Genomic DNA, 19,797 nt, shown 5'->3' on the forward strand with positions numbered 1-19,797 from the left:
TATCTATATTCGAATATTCCCGAAATGATTTTATTCTTCATAAGTTTTGTTAGATTACTAGTCAAATGGAATAGGCAATGAGATGCCAAAGCCTTGGCGTGAATTCACTTTGATAGAAGTGGTGTACCTAAAGAACAAAGCATATTTAGTTTATTATACTGACATGTCTTTACGACATGTGATTATTATATGTATTTTTAAAAATATAATGCAAGAATCATGTATTTTAAAAGTACATATCAATTTAATATACTGAATTGGAAGAACGGATTCATAGATAGAATGCAACTAAAAATATGAGTCCATGCGGTTTGAAAAGAAAAATAAAAAACAAAGGAAAATATGATTTCTCTTTTTTTTTTTTTTTTTTTTTTTTTTTTTTTTTTTAAACAAGTCAATTATTGCCTCTTTCATTTGCACAAATACCAAAACCAATACTATTATTTGAAGCAAAAGTTTTCAAAGAGGAATATGATGGATGGTCTCCATTTGAAATAATCATGTCATTGCTATAACAACATAAATATTAGGCTTAAAGAAAACCTAATTTATCGCCTCGATTCCTTCATTGTTGCGATTTCGGGTTTTACAATACTTTTTTTTTTTTTTTTCTTTTACCTTTCTTTTTACTTATTTACTTTATTTATTTGGCTTCTGCTACCATCAAATAGTCCTTAAGTCCAACTGATTTTTTTTTTTTATATATATATTAAAATGTAATTTTTATATAAATATCAGTTTAGTAGACTATATTAAAATAATGTTCACCCACCTAAATGATTGAGCTAATTTTGTCAAGGGTGGACAGAGGACACATGCTACCATGCCTCGCTGTTCGTGCACCGCCACCCATCTACATGAGAAACCAAGAAAGTGCAAAATCTTGAAAAAGGACAGGTGTACTTGTCCGTGCCCAAATCCTAACCAGGGACCAATAAAATCATAAAATAAATAAATAAATTACCACCGACTCTTTTGATTTTACCCAAAATCATTCATTGCTTTTTTTTTTTTTTTTTTTTTCTAAAAAAATATAAAATTGCAAAGATAAAGTTGGAAGAAATTTTATTTCAAAAGCATGTGTTCGACACATAAAGAGTGACGCATCATTTTTATGGACTAAGTTGGAGAAATTTTTTTCAACTCAGTTTAGAAGAAAACTTTGTTTTTTAAAAACCTTCAATTAAAACTGTTTCTTAATTATTTCTCTCAGCATGAATAAAATCAATTTATGATTCTACAAATAATTTTTTATTTGAAATATATTATTGAACACCTTAATCTGTGCCTAATTAAACTAAATGCCACACTTTAATTATTATGAGCTTTCTAGCATTACAAATTTGACATGGCCATCCATAATTGGTGAATATGATTAAGTAAGCAATTTAACTAGTACTTAGTCATTGACTTATCAACCATATACACTGTATTATTTTACCAATTATAAACTATCATACAAGTTTATAAGCAAAACGCTTATAATAAAAGTTGTAATACCCAACTTTATTCCATACCCAAAAGAAATAGTTATTTATAATGTTACCTCTCAAATTTCCAACTTTTCAACTCAAGGGTCCCAAAATGGACCCCAATGTCACCTAAATTTATAAAATGAAGTACATCTAATCTCACCAATTACGTGTGAAAACTAGAAAGAAATGAAAGACTTTTGAGACCAATTACACTGCCGACGAAGACCCAAAATCACTATAAAATGGGGAGCCGTTGCTCTAGTTTTGAATCATCAGGACCCAATTGCCAAAGATGGCCAACACACACTTGCTTGTCTTGCTTCTTGCCCTGGTGACTCTCACCATTGCCTCCAATGCCGACTACCAGAAGCCACCATCTCCTATCTACAATCATCCTCCGGTGACCAAGCCACCGGTTCCAATTTACAAGCCACCAACTCCTGTTTACAAGCCTCCTCCGGTGACCAAGCCACCCACAGAACACAAGCCACCAACTCTACCTCCCAAAACCGGAAACTCTCCACCTGCATACAAGCCACCGGTTGAGAAGCAACCTCCAGTGTACAAACCTCCTACTCCAAAGGCAGAGAAGCCACTCCCAGAACACAAACCACCACCACCAAAGCACCTGCCATCACCACCTTATGGTCACTTTCCGGGACACCCTCCACTGGAAAATGGTCAAGATCCTCACAAACCACCCCGGAAGGTTTTGCCTCCTCCAACACCATATGGGAAGGGGAAGCCACCTAAAAATGGCGCCTAGTTTGCACCACAAGGCATCAACACCTATCCATAATTAGTTCAATAGAAATAAGAGTAAATTTATCACTACTCATTATGCTTCAGCATTACTAGTGAGTAGTGAGGATTTCTCAGGTCATTAGACTATTGTTCTGCTTGTAATGAATGCTCTCTTCAGTGTTTTTATAGCTATCTATAATATAAATTTCCTTTTACCAATGCGGCTATGTCTTTTCACATACCAACAATGGAACATTCCTAGGGAGAAATGACTCAAGCTCTATCTGCATAAATATCAAACGATTTATACTAAGGTCTAAGACAACATATTATACTACAGATTTGGTTCAAAGCCTTAGATTTGAGTGCAAAATCATAAGCAACAAAAAGGGAACTAAATGGATGTGATTTTAGATAGAAGGAAAAGTATACAATTTGGGATGCAGAAAATTTAAATACAAGGAGGCAGATCAAGGCCATAACAGATCACCACCTATACATTTTTATTTATTGGTAAATTAAGATGCATATTGCCCATCAATATAATATAATAGTTACTAATTTATCAAGCCATAAAGTAGATATGATAATTTTTTATTTTTTATTTTTTTTTTTGATAAACAACCAAAGAAAGTATAAAAAAGAATAAAAGTAGAAGACAAAAGAGTACCTCTCTGCTTCTATATTACCTCACAAGCAGCCTCTGGAGAGAAAATTCTGCGTAAAAAAGAATAGAGAATTCTAGCAATTGAAGGAGCCCATTTGGTTGAGCTTTGTGAAACAAAGGGAGTACTAATTCCAACCTTGTAAACGTTATAAGTCTTTCACTCAGCCCTATGACGGAAAGCTGTGTTGAAAAGGGCAAATGAGTAGGAAAGAAAAACAAAATCTTGACCAGCTCCTGCCCTAGCCTTCTTGTTGTCCCCTTCTCAAATCAAATATGCAAAATTTGATGGCTTCAGTGGCAGTAGCAGCAGATGACAGTCCCATTCTTTCATGCACAACTAATAAACCTTGACAGGAAAATCAGGCAAGACCATAATAGATCACCATCTATACATTTTTTATTGTTATTTTAAGAATATTTAAATGGTATAGGGAAAGGAAAATAGACGTTATTGTGGAGTTTGGTTTCCTAAATTTAAAGAAAATTTAAGAGAAGTTACTGCTAGTGCTCTAAGCCTATAACAATATAACATATTAATTATTAATTAACTAATTATATTAGGATATAATAATACTATTATACTAGTTAATACTAACTTCATAGTATTAGTATATAAAGTATTTAATGTCATCATAGGTAGTATAGTTTAATATGAAAAAATCTCTCTCTCTCTCTCTCTCTCTCTCTCTCTATATATATATATATATATATACTAACTATAGTTAACTACACTTAGTATATAAATAAATAAAATTGATCATGTAACTCCTGCAAAAAGGAAAAATATTTGTTTTCTGATGAAAGCTCCATATTGCTTGCCTTGAGGGAGGCTTTACAACAGATATACTCCCCAAGTAATGCCTCTTACTCTGTTAATAAAGTTGAGGAGTGTACTGAGGAAGGACATAGCTCTGAGTTGTGTTGCCCTCATGCGAAACCTCCTTTGTTGTTCCAAATGAAAATAGTTCACCAACAAACATAATCTGAGTAACTATATTCTGCAAATGCAAAAGGACAAGGCTTAGGTAGTTGAGATTCCTATAAATAACTATAAGAATATTTAAGAATGTCAATGAGGTTTGAAAAGAAAAATAAAAAACAAAGGAAAAGAAAATTTCTCCCTATTTTATATTGCCTACGAAGGCCCCAAAATCACTATAAAATGGGGAGCCATTGCTCTAGTTTTGAATCATCGAGACCCAATTGCCAAAGATGTCTAACACACACCTACTTGTCTTGCTTCTTGTCTTGGTGGCTCTCACCACTGCCTCCAATGCCGACTACCAGAAGCCACCATCTCCTGTCTACAATCCTCCTCCGGTGAGCAAGCCACCAACCCCAGTTTATCAACCTCCTAAAGAAGAGCAGCCAAGCCCCGAGCACGAGCCACCAACTCTACCTCCCAAAACCAGCAAATCTCCGCCGGTGGAGAAGGAACCCCTGGAGCACGAGCACAAGCACAAGCACAAGCACAAGCACAAACACAAGCCATCAACCCTGGAGTACAAACCTGCTACTCCTGAGGCAGAGAAGCCAGAACCAAAACACAAAAAGCACCTGCCATCGCCACCTTATGGACATGGACACGGACACCCTCCACTGGAAAATGGTCAAGATCCTCACAAACCACCCCGGAAGGTTTTGCCTCCTCCAACACCATACGGGAAGGGGCAGCCACCTAACTAGTCTGCACCACAACCCATCAAAAGAAATAAGAGCTCATTATGCTTCATCATTATTACTAGCTAGCTACAGAGGATTAATTTCTCTGGTCATTAGACTCTTGTTATGCTTGTAGCTGCTGAATTTTTATACTTTAAACTAAGCAATGAGTGCCATCTTGACTATTTTATAGCTATCTATAATATTAATTTCCCTTTTCACGTAAAAATGGCTGCTAACCTCAAGAAAATTCGTCTTATTTTTTGCTGCTTGGAAATTTGGTTGGTGGGCAGAAAAATCAGAAATGTCACATTTAGTACTATAATGAAGATTTTATCTTCGTCAATCATGTTTACCAACTAAAGTCAAAAACATAAACTATTGATCTACAAGACAAAAGTAAAATATCGTTATGTTCTATAACAGGGCAGCATTCATACTCAAATTTTGTCGTCTTTATTTGTGAAAGCAAACCATTTTACAAGAAAGGATAGAATTCAAAAGATTAAAAACAAGTTTCTGATCGATAACTACATTGACATATCAATCATACACAGCAAGTTTCTTGTACTCTTCACCAGAGATTGCTGATCTCATCACACCCTCAGAATTAACGATCCCACCTTCTTCCAAGAACAAAGTCAACATATTCTTGGAAAACCCACTCACAAGCGCCACCCCACTCTGGCTGGCGACCACCGGAGTTGAGGACGAGTTACGAAGGTTCCAAAACACAATCTCTGGCACCTTGTTGTATCCTTTCTCCCGGAACTTCCTCTGTATAACTTGGTAATCTGTTTCCCATGAGTCAGCTGATGAAGCCTCATCAAATTCCATATCACTGAAAACAAACACTCTCTTGATCAGTTGGTCTTCTGTCAACTTGCCCTCCACCGCAACTTGCAAGATTTGGTCAAAAACTTTCTGAAAGTCTGTATTGAGACAACAATCCATGGACGTTATAAATTCAGTCTTGTCAAGAAGAGTATCCCCTTCAATCAAGTGAAGCTCTGGGTTCTCACTAAAGGTAATCACCTTTCCCTTCCATGGCTCTTCACTGAGCTCCGAAACTAAGAGCCCCAGCGCCACACACACCTCCAACGGAGTCCCATCCATACTCCCGGAAACATCACAAACCGCAATGCAATTCTTGAGCCTCCCTTTCTTGGCAAGATCACCAACCATTCTTTTCCACTGTAGCTCTGCCACCTTCCCACCATCCTCATCATAATTCAGCGACTGGATAATCTTGTGGGGAAGCAATGCCCCAGCGGCAATCGTCGCCTTCCCACTCTCCACCTCGGCAAGATATCTCCGAAACCTCTTAGGATCGTGCTTCTCAAACAGCCCCTTATAAGTCTTCATGGCCACCGACGCCACCCTGTTATATGGCAACGATTTCCACCAATTGGCGCTCATATACACCTCGGGCAATTCCAATGCCTTATGCAACGGACCAAGAACTTGTTTCCTCAATCTATCTCTCACCCTGTACGCATAATGCGCCTCCTTTATCTCCCCGTACTGTTCCTCACACTCTCTTGGGAAAACACGCCTCGCAATCCCTTCGCATATCAACAATGACTTGTCGTACGACGAATCGATGGTCGGGCACCATTTTGCCGCAAGACTAATCTTATGAACCTCCCCACCACCCAAAAACGCTAAATCCGATTTCAAAAGCTCTGCAAACACATCGCAAACGCAATCGAAGAGGAACCGGTAATCCGAGTCATTGTTATACCTGTTCAAAGCCTTTGCAGCCTGCGAAACTTCCCACTCTTTCCTTAAAGCCCTAGCCACCACCTTATCCAATTGCCCCAACATCTCCTCCTCCTCCTCCCAAACAGCCCTCCTTTTCCATATACCACCCCCTCTCTTAAATTTCCGGGAATTCGTTTTGTTGAAAAATCTTTTCCTTCCCCGCGAAATTTTGTTCCCATCCTTTGAATTCTTCCTCTCCTCCCAGGCTTCCTTTGCGAGTTTTCTGACCTCGGGGCCTTCGAGAAGCCGATAGAGAATTTCGGGCAAATCCTTGAGGTACCCGAAATCGGCAAGAGCCTTGACGTTGTGAGCCAGGGTTTTGGGGTGGACTATGTGGAGCCAAAGAGCCGAGACGTAGAACCCTTCTTTATCGGACTTCCCGGTGCCTCTCACACCCCTCAGATTGAAGATCAATTTCAGAGTGGTCAGGGCATCGTGCGCCCACGCCAGTTCCAGCCGTTCAATCAGATCCTTCGCCGGGGTATCGGGCACCACGTGGAAGAAGAAGTCGAGGCATGGGTTCCCGGACGACAAAAACGTCGGAGACAAGTTTTCCGTCAGACCCATCGGTGGTCTCTCAGAGTACGTTTCGTGGGTCGGTGGTTTGCATATTTGAATTTGGGAGGCTACGGCGGGGTTTTGGGTGGCAGATATGGCAATCTTTCGTGCGGCGGGTGGGCCTACAAGACGTCCGGCAGAGGTCATTGTTGTTCAACTTGTTCTAGGTTTAGGATTTTGGAGGCTCCCTGTCCCTCAGCTCTCCTTACAAAGCAGAAGACTCCCACCCATGACCTACCCATATATGCATGGTTTGGTCTCGACGTTTCGTGTGAGGCAAGGAAAAAAAAACCGCCTTAAGAAACTGACGTGGCACAATTTCTTTTTTTAAAACGAAAATCTCTCGAGAAAGGTTGCAAATTGAAGAAAATCTCCACAATGGACCATAAATCAACACCAAGAAAATAAAAAATACAAAAAATAAGGAAGAAAACCACCGCCTCGATGAGTTTGGTGAAGAAGCGCGCGGCCTAAACAGCGGAGACCTCGCCGCTGTAGTCACGCCAAATCAGCATGCAGCCTTTGATGTCCAAGAGGAACAGTGCAGACACTGCCCCTGCCATGCATGCTTTCTCCCACTTTGTTTTCTTCTTTTGAATTCTTTTCTTCGACTTCGGGTTTCGCAGATCAGATCAGACGAGCATTTACGGAGAAAATGGATGAGAACTGGTGCTTCATTAATTTACTAGGAGAGGGTGGATCTAAATGCTGAGGGAAAATGGATGAGAAAATTATATTTTTCCTTGAGAAAGTCTATTTCGTAGCATTACCCTAAATTTATTAATTTAGATGCCATTGGAGGATTTCAAGTGCCTTCAATTTATAAAAGAAAGAATCCTTTCAAAAAAAAAAAAAAAAAAATTATAAAAGAAAAATGCCAACTCTTTTATAACTCTCTCTCTCTCTCACACACACACACACACACACACACACACACGTGTGAGTATATGATTGTTTTAAAAAATATTAGTATATTTCAATCGAAAATATCTCAAATACGGTCATGGCTAAATGAAAACAAAACACTTGATTATTCCTTCACACACCCCATTTAGCCACCCTGTCGCCGTCACCCACTTCCTCTCTTCCTCTCTCTTTCCATCGGCCTCGTGGGGGTGGCGCGCGGCCACCCCCGGCCAATGGGGTGGCCCACCCAGATCTAGTTGAGGTGGCTCGCTAACCACCCCCAGCTACCCTGGGCATAGCCAACCCCCATGGCCTAGGGGTGGCTGGGCCAGGGGTGGCCATGGGGCCAATAGAGAGAGAGAGAGAGAGAGAGAGAGACGAAGGAGGCGGCACGATGGCATCTAGGCATGGGAGGTGGCGGCGGAGGCAGGAGGTGGCTCAAATGTGGGAGGATTAATCTTGTGTTTTGCAAACATATATGCTTCTTGCATTTTTCTTGAATTGCTGACGTGTTAAAATGTGAGTGGTGGGTTTCTGCCCCAACTGCATAGAAGCAGCTCTCATTTCAATCACATACTATCATTTGTCACAAAGTCATAAAATTAGAGTAATTCTATAAGTTTTTCTTATATTCTTTAAAAATTGAGGTATTTTTTAAAATTAATATTTGATTAAAATTTAATAGTAATCAATCACAAATTTAATGGTGATTTTAAAAGTCATATAATTTTTTAAGGGATACAAAAATGACTTCTAGCATTAGTTATAAAATAATTTGACATTTACCATTACTCATTATAAATGAACCTAACATTTGTGCCATGAACATTTTAATATTGTAATTGAAATATATATATTTTTTAAATATTTGGTACGTGGAATAACTATTCTATGAGCACGATGTTCCAAAGATCTAGTCGGGGGCGAAGCCCTAAATGCGGCCCCGGTTATAAAAAAAAAAAAAAAAAAAAAAAAAAAAAAAAAAAAAAAAAATTAGGAGTTTGTATAACATTTCTCATTTCAATATCTCCAAAAGATTGAACAACCCCACCCTTTCAATATGGATTATTCTCCTCATAACGCTAGGCTAAAAATATAGCGATATCGGCTCTATTTGATAATGTGTGTGTGTGTTTTTTTTTTTTGTTCGAAAAAATATTTTGATATGACATAAATATATAAACTTTTTTTGTGTTTTTAAAAGTATTTAGTGCTTCAATTGATTGTTAATCTTTTTATTTTGGGAGGACAAAACAAAAATGTTTACAAATGTGGAGCCATTGTGATTAGTCATAATGGTAATATGTTAGTTAACTTAGTTTATTAATTAAGTAGTTAGTATGTTAATGCTACCCAACCGAATGTGGTGTTGTGTGTGAGCTCTGTATTCACCCGAATGGATGCTTGTCTTCTAAAAATTAAAAAAAAAACTAAAAAAAAAAAATCTCTAATTTAATAAATAGAATTGATCATGTAACTCCTGATAAAAGGAAAAATATATATATTTTTCTGATGAAAGCTACATATTGCTTGCCTTGAGTGAGGATTTACAACAAATATACTCCCCAAGTAATAACGCATGTTACTCTGTTAATAAAGTTGAGGAGCATACTGAGGAAGGACATAGCTTTGATAACATGTTATTCCAAAGGAAAGTAGTTCACCAACAAACATTATCTGAGTAACTATATTCTGCAATTGCACAAGGACAAGGTTTAGGTAGTTAAGATTCCTATAAATAACTTTCAGAATATTTAAGAATGTCAATGAGGTTTGAAAAGAAAATTTCTCACTATTTTATACTGCCTACGAAGGCCCCAAAATCACACTATAAAATGGGGAGCCATTGCTCTAGTTTTGAATCATCGAGACCCAATTGCCAAAGATGTCTAACACACACCTACTTGTCTTGCTTCTTGTCTTGGTGGCTCTCACCACTGCCTCCAATGCCGACTACCAGAAGCCACCATCTCCTGTCTACAATCATCCTCCGGTGAGCAAGCCACCAACCCCAGTTTATCAACCTTCTAAAGAAGAGCAGCCAAGCCCCGAGCACGAGCCACCAACTCTACCTCCCAAAACCAGCAAATCACCACCGGTGGAGAAGGAACCCCCGGAGCACGAGCACAAGCACAAGCACAAACACAAGCCATCAACACTGAAGTGCAAACCTACTACTCCTGAGGCAGAGAAGCCAGAATCAAAACACAAAAAGCACCTGCCATCGCCACCTTATGGACACGGACACGGACACCCTCCACTGGAAAATGGTCAAGATCCTCACAAACCACCCTGGAAGGTTTTGCCTCCTCCAACACCATACGGGAAGGGGCAGCCACCTAACTAGTCTGCACCACAACCCATCAAAAGAAATAAGAGCTCATTATGCTTCAGCATTATTACTAGCTACCTACTGAGGATTAATTTCTCTGGTCATTAGACTCTTGTTATGCTTGTAGCACATGCTGAATTTTTCTACTTTAACCGAAGCAATGAGTGCCATCTTCACTGTTTTATAGCTATCTATAATATAAATTTCCCTTTCCACATAAAAATATGGCTGCTAAGCTCAAGAAAATTCGTTTTCTTTTTAGCTTCATGGAGATTTGGCTGGTGGACAGAAAAATCAGCAATGTCACATTTACTATAATGAATATTTTTTCTTCATCAATCATGTTTACAAGCTAAAGCCCAAAACATGAACTATTGATCAGCAAGACAAAAGTAAAATATGGTTCTGTTCTATAACAGGGCAGCTTCCATGCTCAAATTTATTTTAAATCAAGTGATATGTGTCTCATAGTTATTAAAAAAACACGTGAGAAATAAATGTTATTAAAAAAATATGTATTTCTCACAGTTAAGAAACGCATATCACTTTATTAGATGAGTTTGTATAAAATAATTACAAACTAGTTTGTAGCAATTTTCTATCATCTCTAGCCCATCTTGTAACTCGAGTGTTTTGTATAGAAAGATATTTGGTTATGAAAATAATAAGAAAAATGCTACAAACCCTAACACGACTGGATATTACTTCATAGTGAATATGTTGCTAGTCATTTAAAATTTGTAAATAAAATGACACATTATTAAATATAATAAAATTAAATCTTAACAATAAAATAATTTATCTTCGATTAAAATCTTTGTCAATAATTATGAGATGGAAATAAAATGGAACAAATAATGTTTATTTTATTTATTTATTTATTTGACATGCCTGCACAATAGGAGGAAAAAGATAAAAAAAAAATCGATTTAATATCTTCCGTTTTATGAGATGTAGACTACAGCCAATTGAGCCTCCTTGAGGACAAATAATATTACTTTTTACACCCATTTCATATCAAACTTATGTAATGTATTTTAAATCATTTTTCATGTCAATTACTTTAAAAAAAAAAAAAATACTTCACGTAAATTTTAAAATAATTATGCTAAATGATATGAGTGGCAGCATTACTCAAATGAATTTTTTACCCCCGGCCACCACACAAGTACAGCTTCGCTTCCCGACTGTTTTGGCGGCAAAATCCGAAGTCTAATAGTAGCCAACTAGGGTTTCTCTCACTTTCGATCGAGCAACGTACAATTGTTAGATGGGGTTTCTACTCTGAACTGCTCAATTCGTTCAATTAGGGGCTTCAATGGAAGCGGCAGAAACTCCAGCCGATTCTCCAACCGCGATCAAACCTATAAACAAAGGCGCGGTCCACAGAATCTGCGCCGGCCAAGTGATTCTGGACCTCACGTCCGCGGTGAAAGAATTGGTGGAGAACAGCTTGGATGCCGGCGCCACCAGCATCGAAATCGCTCTGAAAGAGTACGGCGAAGAGTGGTTCCGGGTCATCGACAACGGCTTCGGTATTTCGCCCAATAACTTCAAGGTAACAAAGAAGAGCAGTTGGGTTTGTCTTGTAGGTAGCATAGTGACTGTTAAGTTAGCTCAATGCGAATTTCCATTCATTTTTGGGAACAGTTTTGTGATTCTGATTCTGATTCTCAGAGAACATTTTTGGGAACACTTATGTTATATTAAATATTCACACTTGTTATATCTATCCGATGGTAAAGTGCCATTTAGCTTGCTCACGCTCGGAATAACTTACATTGCCCCAACTTGATATATGTACATCTTTAATTGTTAGTGACTTAGTGGGTTGATTATGTCCCTTATTTGATTAAAAGTTTTTTTGTGGGATCATGACTTTTGGGTTCATTATATCTCCTATTTGAGAAGAAATTCCTATATGAAATTAGGTGGGTTTATTATGTCTCTTATTTGGGAAAGAAGTTCTTCTATGAAATTTTATGAATGGTAATTGTGGAACTTTGTGCTTACTCTGGGTAAATCAATTGGGATAAAAAGTGTTCATCTCTTCCTTGATGTGCACAAATTCGATCTTATTTAGTTTTTCAAGAATGTTTTTAATTGTTGTTTGTAAAATCAGTCATTAGTTCATTGCATGGTGTAGCATATAATTGTTGTCGTTTTCAAACTGTTGCAGGTTCTTGCGCTCAAGCATCACACATCAAAATTATCTGATTTTCCTGATCTTCAGTCATTGACCACGTTTGGATTCAGGGGGGAGGCATTGAGTTCACTCTGCGCTTTAGGGGATTTGACTGTGGAGACTAGGACGAAGAATGAGTCAGTTGCGACGCATTTGACTTATGACCATTCTGGTTTACTGGTAGATGAAAAGAAAACAGCACGTCAAATTGGTACCACAGTTACTGTTAAGAAGTTGTTCTCGAATTTACCAGTGCGAAGCAAAGAATTCAGGCGCAATATTCGCAAGGAATATGGGAAGCTTATTTCATTAGTGAATGTGAGTTTCTCTTTTCTGTGACATAACTTTAATTTTGTAGATGTTGTATAGTGCTTTGTGTGCAATCTTAATGCCAAATTTCATTAAACCAACCAGTTATTGGAATTTAGCTACAATTTTTATACCGTAGATATGTATATATATGGAAAGCTCATATTCTTCATGATTGTTTGTCATGATCATCATCATATTCATTTTATAATTTTCAGGCATATGCCTTAATTTCAAAAGGAGTCCGGTTAGTCTGCACCAACACAACAGGGAAAAATGTAAAGTCTGTGGTAATTAAAACACAAGGAAGTGATTCTCTTAAAGATAACATCATTACAGTATTTGGCATGAACATCTTCAGCTGCTTGGAGCCTGTGAATATATGTATATCAGACAATTGCAAAGTTGATGGCTTCCTTTCCAAGCCAGGACAGGGTAGTGGACGCAACTTAGGAGATAGACAATTCTTTTTTGTAAATGGTCGACCAGTGGATATGCCTAAGGTCAGCAAGCTGGTAAATGAGTTGTATAAAGGTGCAAACTCCCGGCAATATCCAATTGCAATCATGAACTTTACTGTCCCAAGAAGAGCATGTGATGTCAATGTAACTCCTAATAAAAGGAAAATATTTTTTTCTGATGAAAGCTCCATATTGGTTGCCCTGAGGGAGGCTTTACAACAGATATATTCCCCAAGTAATGCCTGTTACTCTGTTAATAAAGTTGAGGAGCATACTGAGGAAGGACGTGAGTTGTGTTCTCCTCATGAGAAATCTCCTTTGTTGTTAAAACAATTATCTTCAGATGGCAGTGATATAGAAGTAATTGAGGAGCACATTATGGAGGGTGGAACTCCTCTCAGAACTGATGAAAACGCACAGCAGCAATTGCATGATCTAGAAGGATCAATCAAAAATACTACTGACAAATTAATGGAGAAAAATTTCACTCTCAGAGTACATGGCACTAAGAAGGCTGATAACAGTAGGCAATTGACTGGTCGCCTTGATAATGATACAATCGATCAAATTGCTTCCTCCCCTTCACGAGCAGTTGACAATGGAATTACTGCAAATACAGATTCACGAAGTCGTACAAGCTGTGTTCAATCCTCACTTAACAAATTTGTAACTGTTAATAAAAGAAAGCATGAAAATATTAGTACAATGCTATCTGAAATGCCTATCCTTAGAAATCAAACTCTTTCTTGTCATTTGAAGAATAGTGATTCTGAAAGGCATGATGCAGTTTCAAGATACCCAACAAGCAATGACCAGGTTGATAGTTCTGATATAATGAATGAGAATGAACCTTCAAGGTATCTTAGAGCAGACAGGATCATCAATGAAATTGGAAATCCACTTTCTTCTAGAGGCAGTCCTAATGATGGAGAACCCAGAAAGGTGTGTGTCACTTGCTTCTTTTCTTCAATTTTTTTTCAATCTTGTTTCCTTTCAGTGTAACTGGTATAAAAATAAAAATACTCTTTATTTCAATTTAAAAATCTACTTTAATATATGTTTATTGATTTCTTGCTATAAGTTGTGGAATAATGGGGTTTGTGCAATATGTTGAAAATTTTAAGTTGTTTTACAAATGTGTATAAACAATTGAAAGCATTATCTGTAATTATTAAAAAGCTTTGAATACACGGAGTTTTGAGGACCGTGTATCATTTCTTATGGAGAGAAAGAAATGCACGGAGTTTTGAGGGCCACTCATAGAGTTGAAGAAAAGGGTGCTCCAAACACTGTTCTCATGGAAAGTAATGTGGCATTCGTCTCAAGCTTCAACGCTTGTGGATTTTTTAGACTTATGTGCTTCATTTTCAGCTTAAAAGCTATTGTATACGTGGGCTCTATTGTATACTTCTCATGTACATGTGTTGCGCCCCTTTGCGCTTTTATATAAATTGATATTACCTATCAAAAAAAAAAATGATAAGCAAAGATGTAAGAACAAAAAAAAGGAATGAAACTTGAATATCTTAAAAGCTGAAGCTGGTCTTAACCGGCGAAAACCCTTCAATGATGACACTCAATCAGTTCCATAATATTCTTGGCTTGTATTCATCAAAAAAAATATTATGCTTGGCTTGTAATGTTGCTATATGGACAACCAGCACAAAACATATGGTCATGACTTTTCAACCAAGAAGCTTGAATTTTGTTTGGTGTTCTTTTGTCAACCAAATAAAATGTAACAAGATTGAAGAGGTCTTTTTTTATTATTATTATTTTTTATAATGGCATTAATTGTGTAACCACTAAAACATGAATGTCATGATAACCAATTACTCTTCACTAGTTAAAGAACAATAGGTAATCCTAGATGTAATTACTCTCTGTTGAAGTTTAAGTGTGTTCTTTTCCCCTCTCTGTTTCTAAGTAACTAGTTCATTTCAGGAACCAGAGGATCAAGAGAAAGTGGTGCCTTCTTCTACTACAGCCTCAGTTGCTTCATCTAGCAAGGATCTCAAAAATACACCAGAATATCTTTCAGTTTCTGCTTCTTTGAATTCTTCTGGTCCCATACTAGATGCTCCAAGGCCTTCTTCTGGTCTGCAGAGATGTTCCACCTTGCAATTTAGTTTTCAAGATTTGAAGACAAAGAGGCAGCAGAGGCTGTCCAGATTGCAATTTACTGGTTATAAACATGGAAATGTGAAGATGAAAAGGTATTTAAAGTGTTGCTCCCTTTTAAGGAAGGAGAGGTTATGATTATGCTCTGTATTTAACTGGAGTGCTTGGTATGATCACTGCTAGGTGCTATGCCGCTGCAACTTTGGAGCTTTCTCAACTGGATAATGAGGAGCGCAAGGCAAAGGCTTTAGCTGCAGCTACTACTGAGTTGGAAAGACTTTTCAGAAAGATGGACTTTGGTAGAATGAAGGTTGTTGTAGGAAGTGTTCGTTGTTTATATATTTTCACAGATTCATTAATTAGCTTGAGTATACTAAAGGTAAATAAAAAAGGAAAATTACCTGTCCAGTTTGCTTGACCGGTTGACTGATCCTTTTTGCTTTTTGCTTCTTTTTTTTTTTCATTTTGATGTGAAAGGCTTGCTATGCCATCTTGAAAATTCTTTCTGGGCATTTAATCCTTTCCATGTACAGTTTCGACCCACCTGATATAAACCAATTAGGTTTGTGTTAGGCTTCTTTTCCTTTAACATCCCACCTAGTCTATGCTATGAAATATTCTTAAATTTTTTTCAAGTATCAATTTTTGTCCCCTAATCAATTCAGCAGCGTTTGTGGAGAAAACGCTGCTATACATGGATGGGCCTTTTCTTTACCCATCCCTACCTCACTTCAAGTCCCAAACCATATGTACATTCTGGTTATATTAATTAGTACTAACAAACTGCTGCTTCTACTTATAGGTAATTGGGCAATTCAACCTGGGGTTTATCATTGGGAAGTTAGATCAAGATCTATTTATCGTGGATCAGGTAATATTCCATTCTTTCTTGCTTCTTTTTTTCAATATCGAAAAGCTTTTTAGCCTCTGAATTGAACCTTACATTCTTGAAAAAGCTTCTCTAAATAAATTTAGGTTTTGCAGTTACTTACATTTTCATTAGAAGCTTTTTCTTATAATTTTTTTTTCTCTATTTTCAGCATGCTGCTGATGAGAAATTCAATTTTGAGCGTCTTTGTCAATCAACTATCTTGAACCAACAGCCTTTGCTCCGGTGAGATATTGTTATATATTTACCTCAATTAAACATGCTTGCACTCCTCGTGAGGTAGTTCACTAAATTATTAAACATTGATGACAAATATAGGTTGACAAGCATTTACATGTGTTGCTAAAACCATATTGAAAACTCCTTTTTTCTCTTCCAAGATATAAACTTTTGCGTGACATTTGGAATCTAGTTTATGACCTTGTATTTTCCAACAGTAGTAAAAGAAAATGTTTTATCTTCATTAGTTGGGACTCTTTTCTTTAGAGGTTGCATTTTGTTTGTGTAATAGGCTTCTTCCTTTCTGGGTTTAGAATTTGTTGTTGTACATGTAATTTGTAATTGTGAGGAAGGAAAAAGGAAAACGTCAAAGCTAAATGCATAAAATTTTCTAATCATGGGACCTACTTTTAAGTTTTAAGTTGAAGGTTCATTGTTTGATATATGATGATTGATGCTAAAGTCAGAATTTATGTTGTTTGTCTTACAGTTTGATTTTTGAAGATAATTATCATCCTTTTTTTTTTTTTTTTTGCATGCTTGTGCACACACAAGAACACATATTGCTTTTATATGCCTAGATTTCTGGGGGCTGTTGTAAGTAATTGCTATGGAGGATGAACATGGTTGTGGAAGATTAGGATCATTTTATTGGAAAAACTAACCAATCAAACCTGATCTTTACTTTGTTAGCTGGAGGATTGGATGTACAGGATCAAAGTTATCCTCAATTTGGTAATTCCAACTATCTTATAACTCATTTCCCCTGGATGTAGCATCTCCAGAGAGCAGAACCGTACTTCGACCAGTATGTCAAACCCTTCCTTGCAGCTACTGTAGACTTTTCCACCTGTCCCTTTTCCTCAACTTGTTAACTCAGGATAACAATCTCTTCTGCTACAGAAGTAGCAAAACTCAGATGTTATGATACTTCGACTAGTATGTCAAACCCTTCTGTGCAGCTACTGTAGACTTTTCCACCTGTCCCTTTTCCTCAACTTGTTAACACAGGATAACAATCTCTTCTGCTACAGAAGTAGCAAAACTCAGATGTTATGAGTAGATTATATTCATCTGGGAGCTGCTAGAACCTTAGGAATCCAAATGACATTCAAAAATATCTGCCATTCATATTTGCATTTAGCTTGTCTGTCATGTGGAACAGGGACGGGTTATGGTTGTAGTATTCTCCAAGTCATTGCTGTGAAGAATCCTTGTGCTGAGGTAGATTTTAACTTTTGAGTGAAGTGTCTTACTTAAATTATACACATGGGATTGTGGTTGTTTGTCTTCCATGCATTTTGTTATTATTGCTTTGCGTATGTCCGCATCTTTTAGAAATTGAATTCTGAACATTTGCTTCAAAAATTATGTGCACAGGCCACTGAGGTTGGAGTTATCTCCTGAAGAAGAAGTGGTTGCTTCAATGCATATGGACATAATTAGGTACAACATCATCTGATTCTGTTTTATTTGCTTATTCATACTTTCATCGTACAGCTGAAACCAAAAGTGAATAACTTGTTTTGCTTATATTTTCTTAGGCTGTTAACATTATAATCACTAAAGTATAACCCTCCACCAACACACCCCCCCCCACCCCCCCTGGGCCGCCAAGTAGAGGTCTACTTGCTTCAGGAGAAAAGGCCATGCAGGCAATCGTTAGTTGGTAACCGGGAATTGTAACTTTGGTTGAAAAATGTGGGTGCCAAAACCACATGACAATTATGGTTACCAAACATGCTGACTGTGAGTACATATCATAATTAGAACATACCTTGGCTCTTGTTGGGGTCCGAATGAGTTGCTTCAGGAAGAGTCATTGCTGATGATGGAGTGACTGTCAAAATTAGGGCTGAAAAGCAGGGAGATAAAAGTCTTTGACAGTGTAGGACCTCGAGTTCAATCAGATTCAATCTCTAGTTGAATTGCTATAGATTTTTTAGTTTTTAGGCTCTATTTTGCTTTTATGTTTTTCTTAAATTTTCATTTACTTTAAGTTTCTTCCGTTGACATCAACTGTAAAGCTCATTGTCAACCCTTTCTCTTCGCATTCTTAAATTTATTTTCTTTTGAAAAATATCCTTCTACTGAATATACCTCGCATACGCATAACGCAAATTTTAGATGCATTAGTTGTTTCAAAGATAAGCAAAGCCTATGCAAGCGTAGATGCTTAACCCTTGCACCTGATTAAAGGGAGCTTTGATATGAACTTAGTGCATGATATTATGATTACAATGACTTGCATTAGAGATTCTGCTAGTGAATCACTAGGATTCTTTCATGTTTAGTCTTGTTTTCAAGTAGAGTCTGGTGTTGATCTCATCCATTTATGCACTTTTGTTCAAACGTATACTAATTTCTAAAACTACATAACAGCAGTATTTGTGCTTTGCTGGTACTTTTGAAAAAAAAAAAAAAAAATTCTTACTATAATGTGGATTCTGATAATTTCCAATTTCAGGAAGAATGGCTTTACTTTGGAAGAGGATCCATATGCTCCACCTGGGCAACATTTTAGATTAAAAGCTGTCCCGTTCAGTAAAAACATTACTTTTGGAGTTGAAGGTCGTTGTTGCTTTCAGATTTTCCATGATTTTCTACTGTAAAGGCTACTGATTTTGAATTTCATGACCATTTAGGCAATTTGTTACAATGTCTTCATATGAAAATTTTGACATTCATTATCAGTATTTCTTTGAACAGATGTCAAGGATCTGATTTCTACTCTCGCCGATAGCCAAGGGGAATGCTCAATAATCGGTAGTTACAAAACAGACACTTCTGACTCTGTATGCCCAACCAGAGTTCGTGCAATGCTGGCTTCACGTGCATGCAGGTCGTCTGTTATGATTGGAGATGCGCTAGGAAGAAATGAGATGCAGAAGGTAATAATTCTAGATTACTCTCATCTGTGTCAAGCATAATCTTTTACTGCTGAATTTTTGCCGCTAGGAGTATCATGCATTTTGTCACTTTGAACCTTCCTAATTTCCTGAGCTTCTATAGTCACTGTCTTTTGCAATTTTTATGGATAACTCATCATCATTATAAACATTAGAGATAGAAATAAAAGAGTCACATTTCTGGTAAACTTGCTGGTTTCAGATACTCGAGCATTTGGCAGACCTGAATTCTCCTTGGAATTGTCCGCATGGCAGGCCAACCATGCGTCATTTGGTTGACTTGACAACCATTTACAAAAAATCAGAAGAAAATGATGTGAACTCTTGATGGATCTGTCCTTGAATATACACCGGCCGGGGATTTATTGAACGTATTATCCGTAACTTTATGAACTTTATAAATCCATGTAAAGATACTGCATTCACCTATATTCAGGAACTCCATGTATATAATTTTGGGGGCTGGATTTCTGGATTCTCTATTAATTATCAATTAGTTTACTCTGGAAGATAAATTTTAAACCCGTGTATCATCTAAACCAACATTTGGGGCATAGACACCATATTTCTGGGCGCATGAAAGTTTTCTGGGAAGT

General features: G+C 37.2%; 2 protein-coding genes across 2 annotated transcripts; one reads left to right on the forward strand and one right to left on the reverse strand.

Annotated features, from left to right (window-relative positions):
* Positions 1-5,078: 5,078 nt before the first annotated feature.
* Positions 5,079-7,017, reverse strand: LOC132169132 (uncharacterized). The gene has a single exon (XM_059580215.2). It carries the CDS (start codon positions 7,015-7,017, stop codon positions 5,092-5,094), a length of 1,926 nt encoding a protein of 641 aa, XP_059436198.2. The 3' UTR covers positions 5,079-5,091.
* A 4,241-nt stretch (positions 7,018-11,258) lies between these two features.
* On the forward strand, positions 11,259-19,678 carry PMS1 (DNA mismatch repair protein). The gene is made up of 11 exons (XM_059582848.2): positions 11,259-11,666; positions 12,288-12,611; positions 12,821-14,005; positions 15,008-15,279; positions 15,368-15,494; positions 15,987-16,055; positions 16,225-16,298; positions 17,673-17,738; positions 18,760-18,863; positions 19,002-19,183; positions 19,404-19,678. The coding sequence occupies exons 1-11, from the start codon at positions 11,427-11,429 to the stop codon at positions 19,527-19,529; spliced, it is 2,769 nt and encodes a 922-aa protein (XP_059438831.2). The 5' UTR covers positions 11,259-11,426; the 3' UTR covers positions 19,530-19,678.
* The last annotated feature ends 119 nt before the right edge of the window (positions 19,679-19,797 follow it).

This window comes from Corylus avellana, chromosome 1 (assembly GCF_965113065.1).
Source record: "Corylus avellana chromosome 1, dhCorAvel1.hap1.2, whole genome shotgun sequence".
Classification (NCBI taxonomy): domain Eukaryota; kingdom Viridiplantae; phylum Streptophyta; class Magnoliopsida; order Fagales; family Betulaceae; genus Corylus; species Corylus avellana.